General features: G+C 32.1%; 1 protein-coding gene across 1 annotated transcript; it reads left to right on the top strand.

Moving 5' to 3' along the window:
• The first annotated feature begins 15769 nt into the window (after positions 1-15769).
• Positions 15770-16279, top strand: LOC139510393 (ephrin type-B receptor 1-B-like). Its single transcript, XM_071296975.1, has one exon. It carries the CDS (start codon positions 15770-15772, stop codon positions 16277-16279), a length of 510 nt encoding a protein of 169 aa, XP_071153076.1.
• Positions 16280-18410: the final 2131 nt, after the last annotated feature.

Below are 18410 nucleotides of genomic sequence, written 5' to 3'. Positions count from 1 at the left end.
CAGAATACTGCAAATCATGCCATATATGCCAAGTTGTTGGTAAGCCTAACCAGAAAATACCACCAGCACCTCTTCTGCCTTATCCAGCCTTTGACGAACCTTTCAGCAGAGTTCTAATTGACTGCGTTGGACCTTTACCAAAGACCAAGACTGGAAATGCGTATTTATTGACGATCATGTGTACGTCTACCCGCTTTCCTGAAGCTATTCCGCTCAGAAATATCAAGACACCTACTATCGTCAAAGCTTTGATCAAATTTTTCACATTAGTAGGACTTCCTAAGTCTATACAGTCCGACCAGGGATCAAATTTCATGTCAGGATTATTTCAGCAAGTCGTGTACCAGTTAGGGCTTGCTCAGTATAGATCAAGTGCGTACCATCCAGAATCTCAAGGTGCCTTAGAACGTTTTCATCAAACATTGAAGAACATGATTAGAACTTTTTGTCTTCAATTTGACAGAGACTGGGATGATGGAGTTCACTTTCTACTTTTTGCAGTCCGAGAGGCTGTTCAAGAATCCCTTGGATTTAGTCCCTTTGAGTTGGTATTTGGCCATACTGTAAGGGGACCGTTAAAATTGGTTAAGGAAAAGTGGCTTGCTGAACATACTGACTTGAATCTTTTAGACTATGTATCTAGGTTTAAAGAAAAATTGTATACTGCTTGTCAAATTGCTCAGAAAAACTTTAAAAATGTACAAAACAAGATGAAAATCTGGTATGATAAAGATGCCAGGGATAGAGTTTTTGAGCCTGGTGATAAGGTACTTGTATTTTTGCCAGTCCTTGGACATCCTTTACAGGCTAAATATTGTGGTCCTTATACAATAGAGAGTAAAATCAATGATCTAAATTATATTGTAAAAACTCCAGGTCGGCGTAAACAAAACAGAGTGTGTCATATTAATATGTTAAAACCATATTTTGAGCGTACTAATGAATGTGAGAGTAAACCAGTTGCCACTTTAGGCATGGTTAAATTTGAGAACAATCATGACAAACCAGATGTAATTGAACCACCTGTTAGTCCTAAAACTATGGAAGAGACAGTTAGATTGAAAAATTCAGAAATTTTGTCAAATTTAGACTCAAAACTTGCACATCTGTTTTTTTATCGTAGAGAAGAAATAAAAACTTTGGTATTTTCTTTTAAAAATCTTTTTCCAGATGTGCCAAACAAAACCACTGCTGTTTGTCATGATGTTGATATAGGAGATGCTTCTCCAATTAGGCAACATCCTTACCGGCTCAATCCACTCAAACTTGAAGCTATGAGAAAAGAAATTAAATATATGCTTGACAATGATATTATTGAGCCGAGTAGCAGTGAATGGAGCTCTCCTTGTCTCCTTGTGCCAAAACCAGATAAAACCTTTCGTTTCGTGACTGATTTCAGAAAAGTAAATTCAGTCTCAAAATCTGATTCCTATCCGATTCCAAGGATAGATGATTGTATTGACAACATTGGTCAAGCAAAATTTGTGAGCAAATTTGATTTGTTGAAAGGTTATTGGCAAGTTCCACTGACACAGAGAGCTCGTGAAATATCAGCTTTTGTTACACCAGATGGCTTATTTCAATATACTGTAATGCCGTTTGGCATGAAAAGTGCTCCAGCTACATTTCAAAGAATGATCAATAATGTTATAAAAGATTTAAACTGTTGTTATGCTTATATTGATGATCTAATTGTATGTAGTGATAGCTGGGAACAGCATTTAACACATTTGTATGATGCTTTTGATAGATTGTCACAATCAAATTTGACTGTTAATCTTGGTAAAAGTGAGTTTTGTCAGGCCACTGTTGATTATTTAGGGCATACAGTTGGCCAAGGTCAAGTGAAACCTATTATGGCTAAAGTGGAAGCTATTTCCAAATTTCCTCCTCCTACAAATAGAAAACAACTTATGAGATATTTAGGCATGATTGGATTTTACAGAAAATTTTGTTCAAATTTTGCTACTGTGGTTCAACCACTGACTCATCTTTTACGAAAAGATTCTAAATTTATCTGGAGTAAAAATTGTCAAAATGCTTTTGAAAATAGCAAATCACTTTTAATTAATAGTCCAATTCTGATTACTCCAGACTTTGAAAAACAATTTAAACTTGCCGTTGATGCAAGTGATGTAGGAATTGGAGCTGTTTTATATCAAGAGACAGATGATAATGTTGAAAAACCTATATCATAAATTAGATAAACATCAGAAAAAATATTCAACTATTGAAAAAGAGTGTTTTGCAATGTTGTCAGCACTTCAACATTTTGATGTATATTTGAATCCCACTGTATATCCTATTCTTGTTTATACTGATCATAATCCTCTCACCTTCATGCATAAAATGAGAAACAAGAATCAGAGGTTGACTAGGTGGAGTTTATTGTTACAGGAATATGATGTTATTGTAAAACATATTAAGGGTAAAGATAATGTAATAGCTGATGCTTTATCTAGAGCTTATTAAATCACTTTGTATATATTATGTATTTTTGTTCATATTGTTCATGATAAGTTTTTGTTACACTAAAACTTCTTTAAGGGGGAGGTGTTATGATATTGTAATTATTATGTTTATTTATGTTGGCCTAATTTGTGTTGTATGGCCTGATAGTTGTTTACCAAATAATCTTATAACTGTGCAGCTTATGAATGATTGGAACTTTCTAGAATGATCCTGATAAAAGATGCGTAATTTAAACTTCTACGTTATTCCAGAAACTTCCGTTGTAACTTTCCAGGATTTTCCACAATGTTCCATTATAGAGTGTTCTAGAATTTTCCATGACAACACTATATATACAGACACTAAAGTTAAACTCTCATAATTAAACTTGGACATAGACATTGATAGACATTAGTATTCACAGCATTTGGATTGACACTTTTATTCTACAAACAACATCATACTGGATTGTGACATAAGTAGTGAACGTAATATTCAAATTGGATTCCGAAAGTTTTCCGGATACAGATAAAGATAACAGATTGGACTCATATTTTGACAGTTAAGTTAACAGTAATATTTGTGTAATACCTTTTGTAAACATTTGTATAATAAATCTTGTTAATTTTTATAATTGATTTGTGTCTTTTGTTGGCTACAATTTAAAGGCGATTTCTGGCCGTAACAGTTGGCAATTCGGTGCTTGGTAGATGAAGGTTTATTGCTTGCAGTACTAGCAATAATTTCCATGAAAAATCTTTAGAAATTTAGATATTGGTTAAAACGAGTATAAATATGGACCAATTTAAGTACACCTTCTAAGGGGTGTTCGACCTTTTATATAGCTTGCTGTTCGGTGTGAATCAAGACTCCATGTTAAAGACCGTTTACTTTTATAGTTGTGACTTGGATGGAGAGTTGTCTCAGTGGCACTCATACCACATATCCTTTATCTATTTAGTGACTACTCGCAATGATTTTAAGGATTATTTAAGACTTTTTGTGAACCATAAAAGTTAGTACATCATAGAAATTTCAAGTGCGTAATCTTTGTTAAAAATTTTCAACATAAAATCTCTTTTCTTAAGTATGTGGATTTTCTTCAAACTCTTGGTTTGATTTGCCACACAATCCCCTTTTTCTATTAAATGCAAAGATACAATAGATATTTATGCTTTGCACGAAGTTTCCGCTTAGTATATGTACAAAATGGCCCATCTCTATTATTTATTACTTTTGCTGTTAAAATACTATTGCAGTTTGAACATTTTGTAACTCACATAGCTGCAGAAGGGGTCATCAACCTTACACCCTTAATCTTACTTTCATATTTATAAATTGGAAGACGTGGTGTGAGTGCCAATGAAACAATTCTCTTTCCAAGACGCAATATATTAATAGATAGCATTTATAAGTCAACGTAGGGTCTTAAAGACGAAGCCTTGACTTACACGGAACAGCTAACTATAAAAGGCCCCAAAATGTCAATTGTAAAACAATTCAAACAGGAAAACAAACGGTCTAATCTATATTAAATACGAGAAACGAAAAACACATATAAACAACACCAATAAACTACAACTACTAAAAATCAGGTTCTTGGTTTAGGACAGGTATGTTTTTGTGAATTGCAGTTTGCCTGGTATATTGTTTTTTTTAATTTTTGTATAGTAATACGACATGCATGTCTTTAAACCTAACAAGAGATATTTTTTTCGGATGGTAAGATGCAAAAACATTTTCTGGTCTGCAACGTAAATTTTCTGCTATATTCCTGATTGTGTTTGGATTGAGATGGCAAGTGGTCCATGTATTGCAATAGAAGCAACCAGTCTTTTTCTATTTGGAGTTTATGCGATACCGTCATTTTTTTATTTCCTCTTTATTTGTATCTTTTTGATTGATTTGTGAATTTGAACATCTGTAAGGTACCTTTTTGTATAATTTACCACCACTGAATCGATTGAAATGTAACCGTTTTAATTCAAGTCAGCTATGTATCATCCCAATCCCCGGCGCATAGTTCATATCCGTTCCATACATGCTCTGCAATACTGCACTTGATATGAGTGTACTGTTACGAAGTATTGAACGGAACGGATATGATCTCTGTGACAGGGATTGTCATATTGAGTGTAGTGTGATAAAGTATTGAACGGAACGGATATGATCTTTGCGCCGGAGATTGGCATGTTCAATCAATTTCTTAGTTTGAACAACCACTTTGAATCTTGAAAAAAATTTCAACAGCTAAAGCTGTTTCTTGTGGACCTTTTTTCGAAGTGTTTTAACAGTCTGATATACATGATGAAAACTTGGAAACTTTCATTTTTGTAGATTTACTGTGTTTAAGGCGTTGAATTGTTTCAAACAAGTCGTAAGCTAAAATGGCGTTTTATCTGCACAAAATTCATCAGTGGTTCTCAATTCAATACACATAAATCGAACAGCATGAGCGAAATCTTCAGCTCAAATGAAATATGATTCTGCGTTGTAAAACTCTTTGGTCTAAATAAAGCATAAATAATAGTAATCTACGAGCTGCAAGTTAAATGTTAAACATACTTTGGTCCTGCATGAATTGTATAGGGTTACTTTTTCCTTCATAGGGCTCATCATTGGTAGATAAAAATAGTGGTCAATATAATGGAATTTGATGCGACTGTCGTACAAGTGAGAGATCTAGCGCTTTAAAAACTGGTTTTATCCACAATATTCTACATTTGTAATTGCCTGTACGAAGTCAGCAATATGACAGTTGTTGTCCATTCGTTTGATGTGTTTAATCATTTGATTTTGCCATTCGATTAGGAACTTTACGTTCTGGAATTTTCCTCGGAGTTCAATATTTTTGTTATTTTACTTTTTAGAAGTGTGAAAACGTAGAAGAACAAATAAACCAATAATTTGTTGACTACTTACGTAGATCTACTTCGATTTCTGTGTTTATGCATGTCGTTTTACCAGATACATTTTTGCAGTACTTCCATAAGCCAGCATGGTGTTCCCCGGTTGAATAATTTATTTCAATAAAATAGGGAGTTGAAAATGCAGTTACACACAAAAGGAATGCCACAATCAGCAAAATAAAACAAAATAGTAACATTTTCTTGTTTTTCACTCTCATCGTGTGTGGAAGCTTCTAAAACAAACACAAAAGGATTACAAAATGTTTATGTTTTTCTTTTACGTAACATCTTGAAATATGAGATACAATGCTTTTGAAATAACTATAAGATAATCATAATAAATGTTGCTTTAACCGATTGTTATTAGTTCGTACATAAAAAAAAAGATATATGATTTTGCATTTGTTTATTTTAGTCATTTTGCATGAACCTGTTTTTAATTTAAAGTAAATAACAGTAAATAAGTTTTGAGTAGAACACCGCTTTTCAATAGTCATAAATTGAATTAACTGAAACAAATCCGGGTCACAAACCAAAACTGAGGGAAACACATCAACTGCAAGAGAAAACAAAACGCAACAACAGAAACACTGAACTGCTATAAAAAAAACATCAATAATTATCAAAAGTACCAGGCTTATAATTTTATACGCCAGACGCGCGTTTCGTCTACATAAGACTCATCAGTGACACGGACAATGTGATAACTAGGGAGTCATTTTGAGAAAAAAACAGGGATTTAGTGGCTAGCCAAACCTCCCGCTCGCTTACATTAAAAATACCGCAACAAGACAATATTACGTGAGAGGAATAAAGAACAAATAAATACAATAACATTCAGGACAGAGAAATACATGAATACATAACAAAATGGTCCATTTTAACATGGAAACCACAGAATAATAAATAAATTAAGACAAATTAACGACAGATCACAAATACAGCACAATATAATGATGAACTGTGCTTCAGATGAATGTATCAACGCCACAAAAAAGAACATCACATGTAAATTTCTATAAAGACAATATAAAATTGAGGTTTAGTTTGTCATGGTGTTATTTGATGTATTATCTGATTGTATCATTGTGAAATAACAATGAAATGTGTTCATATATACAGTGCGCATGCTCTAATCATAATATGTTTTTCTTCTACATCAAACTGTTAAAAACGTAATAAATGAATCAAGTGCACATAGTTGCTTTAACTCTAAAAATCCTATAAATGAACCAGGTGATTAATATCTTTATTTTAACATAAAGAAAGAAAACGAAAAATTGCATTAAAACCACAAACGATAAGAAATAAACAACACCCAACCAGAATTACAAATGGAATAACAAAACTAAATATATGAATTTTGAATGTACAAATACTGAGACACGTCTAATGGCAATGCGAATTTCCATTCAGCAAAAAAGTCATATTCGTGATTAGGTCACGTTCGGTTCTTATAAAATAAGATGTCGGAGATGGTAAACCACAATCTAAGACGTGGTAAAAATTTCGTTAGTTAGTTAAGACACTGACACATTGTGTATATCAACTAATTCGTGATGGTGTTTTAAATCATCTGAACAATATTTTTTTTTCTATTTTTTTTTATTTGTTTACTTTAATCGGTAAAAATAAATGATTTTTTTTCTCTCTGAATGATATATGATTTGAACAAAGTGAAATGTAACAAATATCAGAGGCGAACTTAGTAAAAGTTAAATTACAAAAATACCGAACTCCAAGGAAAATTCTAAACGGAAAGTCTATAATCAAATGTCAAAATTAAAAGCCCAAACACATTAAAAGAACGGAAATAACGTGAATTTTACCTTTTGAACAAAAATGTCTCTCAGATAATGATCCTTTGGGGCAAGAGTTTAAATTCAAGCTTAACATAATAGTTTGACAGGTATACTATATAAGTATATTATGGTTAGTACATGCGCACTGTATATATGAACACATATCATTGTTATTTTACAATGATACAATCAGATAATTATAATTGTAATTCTTATACGTTGGTTAAGAATGGCTTAAACGTTAGGACTTTTGTGCATTTTTAAAGGGATAAATCTGATTGAAAAAATAGCCGGAGATGAAAGTGTATAGATATATGCATTATGAAAGTATTTAACGTAAACAAAGTTTGTAAAGGTGATGTAACAAATTTTGAAAAGAAAAAACTTGATATCAAATATCATCACTTAAATGTATGCGTGATAGATTGGTCAGAAACTTACGGGAAGTACATGCGTATGTCTTGTCGCTAAAACGATCTTTTCGGATACACCTTTATATCTAAAATCTTAAGAGGTTTATCCATCATGAATGTAATTGACATGTAATATTTATAATGTGTATGTTCTCTAATCCCGTAACATTAAATATATAAATGAGGTTGTACCAGATGCACATTTCGACAAAAAAAGTCTTTTCAGTATTTGCTAAAGGTCAGAATATTTGCATTAATTATATGTATTAATTACTTATATTGTTTTGATTGAAATGTGTTGTTACAAGATTTTGGAAATGATGTTCAATTAAGAAATGTATCTAACTAATGCAAATCTCTGATTATTTATAAGATCAGAGCAACGTTTGTATAAGGTTATAGATTTTCAAATATTCTGACATCGACAAATATGCAATCACTGAAATATGAATGCATATGTATTTTTAAGCATTCACAGTTTATTAAAAGTCATTAAACTATATACTTCAGATGTAAATAAGCTCTATATTCATGTAAAAGAGTTAACGGAATGATAAATATTCCTAAGGACAAAACATTATAGTAGAAAGTATCGATTTTTAAGAGATATTCTTTTTACAGAAATAAATACATTTACTTATAAGTTTTATACATACATGAGGTTTATTTTCGTTTGTACCATTTGCAATGTATTTTGTGTAAACAAAAGTACAAGACGTGATACATTTATTCGATGCAAATTTCTATAAAGATAAACAGAACAGTATATGCCTATTTAAACTGCAATCGAAAATTATGGTTATAAAGGCTGTTCAGATCTGAGATGTTTTTAAACATTTATCCAATTTTGTCAGATAAAAGACATTTTTGAACTTCTTGCGAAAATCTCACATCTTGCAACACAATATCAACATAGTATTCTTGTTTCAATATTAATCATTACGTCTATACATATACTCTGAAATAACATTAGACAAAATCGTAGGTAACTTTTATTTATACATATTTGTTTGTTCTTTTAGTGATTAAGGTTATAACATAATGTTGACTGCTGAAGTGTTGGCTAGATGTAAGAGCATATCATACTGAAAAATAGAGATGTCTTCGTCTCTTTCCCTGCTGGGACTTGGAGGACAGAAGAAGAACATATATATATATATATATATACATACAAAGGGACCAGTAAAAAATCTTAAATAGAAGCCCGACAATACAAATGAGAACAGTGGAGCAGCATCCAAGTTATAGTGGGTTATTTATATGAATAATGTGTAATCGTTATCTTTATTTAACTGTAGATTTAAGTTAGGAGTTATCAGTAATTTCAGAACAATCAAGTTCAACACTTCATCCCCAACTTTTTTAAGTGAAGTTCGCACAGTTTTTGTGATCTGTCATAATGCTTTCTGTCTGTTAATCTATGTCATTTTCCCCTTTTCTTTCATTCTTTCTTCACACTCTTTGATTATTTTAAGATAAGGAGAGCATGAAAGTCAATCAGACTTTCCACCAAAGTTCAAATTCATTGGCAATCGTACAGCCGTCAGCAACAAAAAAATAAATTTAGTCGGATATAAAAGGCTCCGACAAGAAAATATAACACAATTCAATTGGGAAAACTTACTGTAGTCTTATGAAGACGATACCCGCGTATGGCGTACCAAATTATAATCCTGGTACCTTTGATAACTAATTACTGCCTAATTTAAAAACATAACAAATTACGAAAAAATGACAGACATGCACCAAAGACAACTCCTGCACTACTGGGTCCTGTCTTGGGAGAGACACATAAAGAAAGTGACGTGGTTAAACATGTTTATATGTGTTAAAACCTCCCCTAACATGGGACAGCCGTTTTACAACACAATATAAGAACGAACTATAAGTTATCACGGTTTATATGATGATAATATATGTATAACATGTTTTATACGGGTTAGAAAATTTTGTTTATCGTTGTTTCCCAATTGAGAAGAAACAACTAAATTGTAATAATATTTTTTTCATTTGGGATATCTGGTTTATTAAGGAGATGCATTTTTAGGAAAAGATTACAAATAGTAAAACATTGATATTTGATAAGGGACTTTCCCATTTGAATTTTCCTTGGAGTTCGGTATCTTTTCTATTTCAAATTTATTTATTTTTTCATTATACGTTTCTCCCGTTTTGAATTCATTATTGCACCGAATCGTTATGAATGATTTTGAATACATGGATATCTTTTTTTAACTACTCAACGTATTTTATTGAGTCAGCATGTCGGATATTACCAAATTAGATAACCTTCCAATTATCTCTTGATGTGACCGTTATGTGATATAGATACAATGGATAAGCGTTGATTCTTGAAAAAGAAACCATGAGCCCGCAGGGCGAATGGTTTGTTTTTCATGAATCAACGCTTATCCATTGTATCTATCACTTAAACTATTGTGATAATGTCTTTTGAAAATTAAAGTCTATTCTTAATTAGAAGGTATTGTAAGTGAGTTTAATTAACCATGATATTGTGTCAAACGATCCATTACAATAAATTAGATATCACAATTAAATATTTAAAAAAAAATACAAATATATTATAACACAACACGTCTGCCCTTAAAGATCTTCATATCATCAGGCATTCGAATGTTATCTGTTTTTACAAAATAAGACATATTCGAACTTATTTCTATTTGAATTGATCTTAATGGAAATGGAGAATGTGTCAAAGGGACAACAACCCGACAAAAACATTATATATAGTGCATATAATAAGTATGTTTCCGGAATTTCAAGACATATCACGATTTTCTAGCATAGGAATTTGCGAATTAAAATTTGTAAAATTATGTAGTAAAACAGATGAAATCATATAATATTAATTTATAAAAGAAAAATGGACCATTATTATGCAATCCATTTTTGTTTTCTTTGAAACATATGGGATAGCTAACCATTAACCGATAATAAACGACCAAAATCGCTTGTTTACACAAAATATCCATTCAAATATTCCGTATATAACATTCAAAACAAGAACAAAAACTGGAAATCTAGACTAATTTGGAACAACAAAAAGAATTCAAGGATTCGAAGCTAAACAGACAAGTCCTTAGCTTTAAATCATTTATCTTAACTACGAAACCTCGTGGCTATCAACTCATACTATACGATTACCTATTATGTATATTTTAAGGTACAAGTCATGTGTGTCCGTTGTACCGATGTATAGCATATATTCATTTATATATATAAAATAGACTTTTAAATCGTAACCGATTGGTAGCCCAGAGGTTTCGTCGATATGTTAATGTCAGTAACAAGTTACAAAACTTATGGACGGGTTCGATTCCCAGTGAGGGCATATAGAAACTACAAAAATTAAAGGTAAGTTTTTAAAAATAATTGCATTAGTGAACAGAAATCAGGAAATTAGTCAATTCAAACTTAATGATATTAGAAACACAAAGGAAACAATAGAATATAATCTGGTGAGTCCATTTCAGCGACGGATTTAGGAAGCGTTGATTCTAGAATAAGAATCCACGGTAAATGAATAGGCTGACGTCACCACAATGGTTTAAATGACGGTATGGTTTATGTCGCTTTATATGTACATTATGTGTTGTGTTAAATCTCCCTTGAAATAGTATACCTTGTTCGTCCATTCATGAAATTTCATTGACCTCTTGATATCTTTGACCTTCTCATTTTATAAGAATATTTAAGCTTATATTAATTTCGAAATGCATTTAATCATCATTGTTATAAGTGTAATGCAGGACACAGTTATTGTATAGTTCTTATGTTGCTTCATTTTCGATTCATAGTTATTATCTGTATCAGATTTATTCTAAGTCAGGCACGAAGCATAACGTTACCACGGAATTTATTTCTCACATAACGATTTGTATTATTTGCTAAAAACAACTAATGAAAGACATACTACTAATATAAAAAAGAAGATGGGATATGAATGCCAATGAGACAACTGTCCACAAGAGACCAAAATGACACAGACATTAACAACTATAGGTCACCGTACGGTTCAACAATGCGCAATGCCCATACCGCATAGTCAGCTATAAAAGGCCCCGATATGACAATGTAAAACAATTCAAACGAGAAAATTAACGGCCTTAGTTATGTAAAAAAAAAAAGAAGTAAAAACAAATATGTAACACATAAACAAACGACAACCACTGATTTACAGGCTCCTGACTTGGGACAGTCACATACATAAAAAAATGTGGCGGGGTTAAACATGTCAACGGGATCCTAACCCACTCCCTAACCTGGGACAATGGCATAACAGTACAACATAAGAACTAACTATAAACATCAGTTGAAAAAGGCTTAACTCATCAGATGGACAAAAATACAATTGGACGTGGCCGGGTATTTGTACATCCCGACAACAAAAAGACACTAGAAACAGATCTGAAAGTGCTCGCATTTATCTCACAGCCACTAACAACTAATAGAAAAATTATGCATCTAAGCCTAAAATATCAATCAGTACACATCCAACATCCAATGGATTTAGTGTAAAGACGTCATAAACAGTCAAAGAAAAACATGACCTTGTGCAATGCCAAGTTAAGGTATCGACAGATTGTAGATCCATGAATGTGTATATGAAAATAACATACTAGTAATATTTAGTTTATTTTTAATTTAATGATAACAAAATCAATATCTATACCAATAAAAACAATATTCAATGATCTTATTGCAGTGTTGAATTGATTACCTTTTAGAATAAGTTTATATAAAGGAGCGATAAGTTTACAAGGATCATTTCTAAATTTCCGAGCATGGTTAACAACATTTCCTTTAAAATGAGGATGTGCTATCCCGTTTGAAATAAGTTTTCTACAGGTACATGTACAACCAAACTTCAAAATCAAATCCTTATATCTATGGAAAAATTTAGTAAAGGTTTTAAGTAATTTATGGTATCAATTTCCCTGGTTTGATAATTTACCAGTAATACTAAGTACATAGAATGCGCTCGTTAAAATCAAAAACGTCACAACAGACACGGGCATAGCGAACGAGCTGTGAAATATAAACACCGTAAGATGGTACCAAAGGAACATCGCCATCTCAAAATGGAAAATTGACAATAGGGAACGACAAATCGTCCCTTTTGTCGTATATTTTAGAGTGGAGTTTCCCGTTTAAACCCGAAATATCTAAATCCAGGAAAGGACAGTTATTACCGAATAAATTTGATTTATCTAAAGAAAGTTCCTTGGGGTAAATTTCCGCAGTATATTGAGAAAATTCTTGATTATTTAACGAAAAATATCATCAAGATAACAATAAGTGTTGTTGAATTTATCAATTAAATGAAATTTTAACGGGTCTTTATTGAGTTTAGCCATAAACTGTGATTCGTAACAGTACAAAAACAAGTCTGCTATTAAAGGGGCACAATTAGTGCCCATGGGGATACCTACAACCTGTCAATAAACTGTGTTGCCGAAACGTACAGAAATATTATCAAAATGAAGGTTAACAGTTTGATCGCCAGATGCTATTTTGTATAAATCTAACAATTCAGAGGCGCTAATACAAAAACATCAGTGGTGAATATCAAACACACCAATTGCCTCTCCAGGTGCACGTTTTGTTTATATCAAACATACAATTAGGGCTCGCCAATGCACGTTTTGTTTAATCAAACACATTAATGGCGCTCTAAAGATGCACGTTTTGTATCAATCAAACACATTAATGGCGCTCTAAAGATGCACGTTTTGTATAAATCAAACACATTAATGGCGCTCGCCAGATGCACGTTTTGTATAAATTAAACATACAGAAATGGCGCTCGCCAGATGCACGTTTTGTATAAATAAAACACATCAGAGGCGCTCAAATCAGATAAACAGAAATACGCAGCTGATAAGCTTCTAAAACGAACAACAAATAGCCTTATTAAAATTCAGATTGATAAATTGTTACACTAATAAGCCTGATTAAACTGATAATATTTAACATTTTCACAAAACTATTTCTCAATTAAGTTTAACCGAAGTATGACCTTTTAAATAATTGTTCTATAATTTACTCAATTTGCCTAAATAAGTTCCGTTCATGCAGGATATTTAGCACTGCATTATATTAGCCTTCGTGTCGGTCCTGTGCATGGCCGGATAATGTTTAAATTTTCCTCTTGATATTGGGCATTTCCAACTGTTTTTGTACACAGAACACAGAACACAGACAAGGAAACAATAGTATGGATTGGTTAATATAAATTTAGAAACTGATTCGAATATTTATTACAGCGATGCATAGCGCAGATATGAAATTGCAATCCTGGTATCTATTATGAGTTTATTTATTTGGGTTCGTGTTGCTAAGTCTTTAGTTTACTATTTTATGTTTTTATGTACTAGAATGTGTCTATTTTTTTTTTTTTTTAGCCAAATAATTTTGACAAATTAACATAGTAAACATGAGCTCTTAACCGAATTGACATTTACACGCATGCATTATATACGGTAATAGATAAGCAAAATCACTGAGGTTTTTTTTATGAATCGGTGCCACCTTGGCAATGTCAGTGAGTCAGGAAAATCTGAGGTAGACAATGACAAATTTACAAGATCTGTTATCGGCTTTATAACTACATATTAAGCATAGTGTAACAACTTTCAAATCTAGTTTTGCTGACGATGACAAATCTGTATATTTTATTATAATTGCATCAACGCTTTGATGATTTTGATCGATAACGATGTCGGTATCTGTATGTTCTTGTCTACGATGTTAAAGGTCTCGCATATTGGTTTCTTATATACATGTATCTCTTTAGTCATGTTTTCTTGTAAAATGATGTATCTGTTATTGACACACCTTTCATTTGTTAGAAATAGGTTTAGCTCTAGGCAAAATATATATTTGCCTTAAGACCCCAATTTATGTTTCAATAAAATAGGTGTTAAGCTTCCAATTTCTTTTTTCTTACATTTCATATCCTGTTATATAGCATTATATTTTTATAGACTGCTGTTGTCAGTTCTTTATTCATGTATTGTATTTGTCTACAAATTCTTTTTTTCTTTTCATGAAAAGTTTGTGTTTGTTTGCTCCATGAACAAGGATTATTGGCAATGACGTCACACAGTTTCCATTTCTCTCATTCAGTCCGGCAGGTTCGAAATCCGTAGGGATGTTTTAAAAAATGTATCTCTCTGTTGTCTACTTTGATTGCTCTAATTTCAATTTTTTTTTACCTCTATCATATGGAAGGCGGTGTTTTGATAAACATGTCCTCTTGTCCACACATCGAACTTATGGAAAACAACATACAGATAATTTTAAGCTTGAACTCATCAATCGAATGAACAACCACATACAAATGATTTTTTAAGCTTTTTCCCAATTTGTAAACAGACAGTTGCAAGTGAATAATTCGACCTCATTAATCTCCAATTTAACCCCGTAGAAAAAGATAGAATAACGCATGTATTGTCCGTATACGGTTATTTAAAGGAAAAGAGTGTCAACATTTAAAGTGAAACTAAGGTAAATAATTTGATTGACTAATTCAATCCACAAAAATATTTCTTATTAAGGTAAAAACGACCATAAACATAATTTTTTTTAAATTTATAAAACAAAATTTAACCAACCGATTAAAATCAAATTGCACGAGTTGCTTATTCTATTAATATCTATGTTTATGTTTACATCGATTATAAAGTCTACAACAGATACAGTTAAGTCGTCCTCATATCTTGACTTACATCTAGAAATTGACAATGAGGGTCGATTGAAAAGAAAACTTTACAACAAAAGAGATGATTTCAGTTTTCCAATTGTGAACTTTCCATTTCTAAGTAGCAACATTCCAGCAGCGCCTGCATACGGTGTATATATCTCCCAATTTATACGATATTCCCGTGCTTGCATTTCCTATCATGATTTTCATGATAGAGGGTTGTGGCTCACAAGGAAGCTATTAACTCAAGCGTTCCAAATGTTGAAGTTGAAATTATCCCTTCGTAAATTTTACGGACGCCATCACGACGGAACACAATTGAGAGTGTATGATTCCTGTTCTATGGGAAGTAGTTCTATCGACAACTGACTTAGAACACCATTTATAGATACGAACGATGCCAATAGTATTAGAATAGAAGTCGAGTATTCTATAAAAAAATGTTCCAGATATCAGAACCCAACCCTGATGACAGCAAGTAAGGAGTCTTTTAATCTGTATATTTATGAAGCTGAATCAGACATTGCTGATGACGTCATACGATCATGGGATGCTACAACATACGACGTTATTGATACAATTACTGCAGATCATTCGTACGAGGTGTATCAGAACGAAGAAAACAAACTAAATATTGCAAAACGAGACATACCATTACCTAAAGAATTAAGAGGTGTATATTTAGCATTTCAAGACACTGGTACTTGTGTTTCACTAATGTCTCTAAAAGTTTACTACACAGTATGTCCAAACATTACTATGGACTATGCGTTTTTCTTAGAAACTCTAGTTGGAAGTAGCCCCCAGGCATTAGAAAAACGAGAAGAAGTTTGTGTGGCTAACTCGCAAAGGGAGAGGCTGCCGACCTTGTTATGTAGATTTTCTGGAAAATGGTATTATGACTCTGGTAATTGTCAATGTCTCTCTGGATATGAAGGGAACAATGGGATAGAATGTCGGGGTATGTATAATACATAAGAGACAGTCAATACCAAAGGGACATTTAAAGTTCAAAGAGAAATGAGAGAGTCACGCTTGGGAATTTGATGTCACTGTCATACATGTAAGAGGTTTAGCTATAAAACCAGGTTCAATCCAACTTTTTCTACATTTGAAAATGCCTGTACCAAGTCAGAAATATGACAGTTGTTAACCATTCGTTTGATGTGTTTGACCTTTTGATTTTGCCAGAAAGAATTCGAACTTAATTGTATAAATGTTAAACTATTATGAACTGACAGTTTTTACGTTATCACTAATGCTGGATCTTTATACGAGAAAAATAATGTGTATAAAAGTGGGCCGAAAGATACCAGAGGGTAAGTCAAACTCATAAATCGGAAATAAACTGACACCGCCAATTCTAAAAATGACAAACAATAGTACACATGACTCAGGCGAGAACAATAAAGAATAAGCAACACGAACCCTCCTTAAGCTTGATAGAAAAGGTTAATAGGATCTTTTCAAGAGTTTCTCTTTTGTTTTAGATAATTTAGAAACCTAGATAAACAGTTCTCTTTGATGTATTTCCAATTCTGATATCAGTCTTAAAAGGAGGATTGTTTCTTAGGAAGAAATACTAGTTCAAAGAAAATTACATTTAACCAAACATCAAAATTATAGATATCGGTTTATTCTGAAATTGCAATCATAAATGTAACCATGGGAATAAGAGGGAACAAGGGTATACTTTTTACATCTCCTCCGTCAAAAAATATTATAAATAAATACCGAACCAAATGAAGCTTAATTTAATTCAACTTAGCTGTATTTGGCAAAACTTTTAGGAATTTTGGGTCCTCAATGCTCTATAACTTCATACTTTTTTTTTGCTATTTCAATGTTTTTTAATTCGAGCGTCACTGATGAGTCTTTTGTAGACAAAACGAGCGTCTGGTTCAATTATAAATTTTCAATCCTGGTATCTTCTAATATGATAAGTTTATGTCTGTTTAGTTCACGCATCGTTGTAAATAAAACGGAATTTGATGAGACTGTCGTACAAAGTGAGATGTTAAGCGCTATAAAACCAGGTTCAATCCACCATTTTCTACATTTGAAAATGCCTGTACCAAGTCAGGAATATGACAGTTGTTGTCCATTCGTTTTTATGTGTTTTGTGATTTGATTTTGCCATGTGATTAGGGACTTTCCAATTTAATTTTCCTCGGAGTTCAGTATTTTTGTGATTTTACGTTTTATTTAAAACAGAGGGTAAACTGACAAAGCCACTTTACTGCTCCATGCTCTAATATTTCTCTGTTAACTTACTGGTAAAATGTATAGATTTATCTTCACTAAGTTTTCCTTTTTAAACCTTCAAGAGTTATGCTATCAAACATGAAACATCTCTGTTTTATTATTCATTTGCGTTTCAAAATAAGTTTATCAACAAATCGGTTTCCAGTGTCCGGATCACATTCGAAAAAAAAGGTATTTGGCTGTTCATAGGTATAACAAAAATATCGCATAACAAGGTTTATCAATAATTGTAGTTATATACTAAAGAAATGACAAAACCAGGTTTTATCTATTCTTTTCTACATACGGAAATGTTTGTACCAAGTCAAAACATGACAGTTGTATTCTATTCGTTTGATGTGTTTGAGGTTTTCATTTCATCATTTTGATCAAGGGCTTTCGTATTTGAATATTCCTTGAAATTCGGCATATTTTTGTTTATTTTACTGTTATACTCCTGACTTTGTACAAGCATTTTCTAAAACGAGTTGGTGAATTAAACCTGGACTTAGGCTAGATAAAGCTCACTTTTGCAAATATCAGAATTCACGGTTTAAATACTGGTTAAAACAAATATGGTGAATTTGCCACCATTCTAGTACTGTTGCAGCATGACATTTTCTAATAAAATGCATTTATAAATGATAATGTCTACGTATTTTCCATTTGTACGAACTTAAATAAGAGTAGATATCTTATCTAATGGTCAACTAAACATAATGAATACTTCTCTCATCAAAACAGTGTAATTAGGAAGTTTCTAAAACAAGTTATCGTCATTTTTCGGTTTTAAAAATTATAATGCTAAATGCAAGCTACTAGTGTTTAAATCTATTGAATTGATTACGAAAGGAATCAAGGTAAC

This window comes from Mytilus edulis, chromosome 2 (assembly GCF_963676685.1).
Source record: "Mytilus edulis chromosome 2, xbMytEdul2.2, whole genome shotgun sequence".
Lineage (NCBI taxonomy): Eukaryota > Metazoa > Mollusca > Bivalvia > Mytilida > Mytilidae > Mytilus > Mytilus edulis.
The sequence above is the reverse complement of the archived record's forward strand: the minus strand, read 5'-3'. Positions and strand labels throughout refer to the sequence as shown.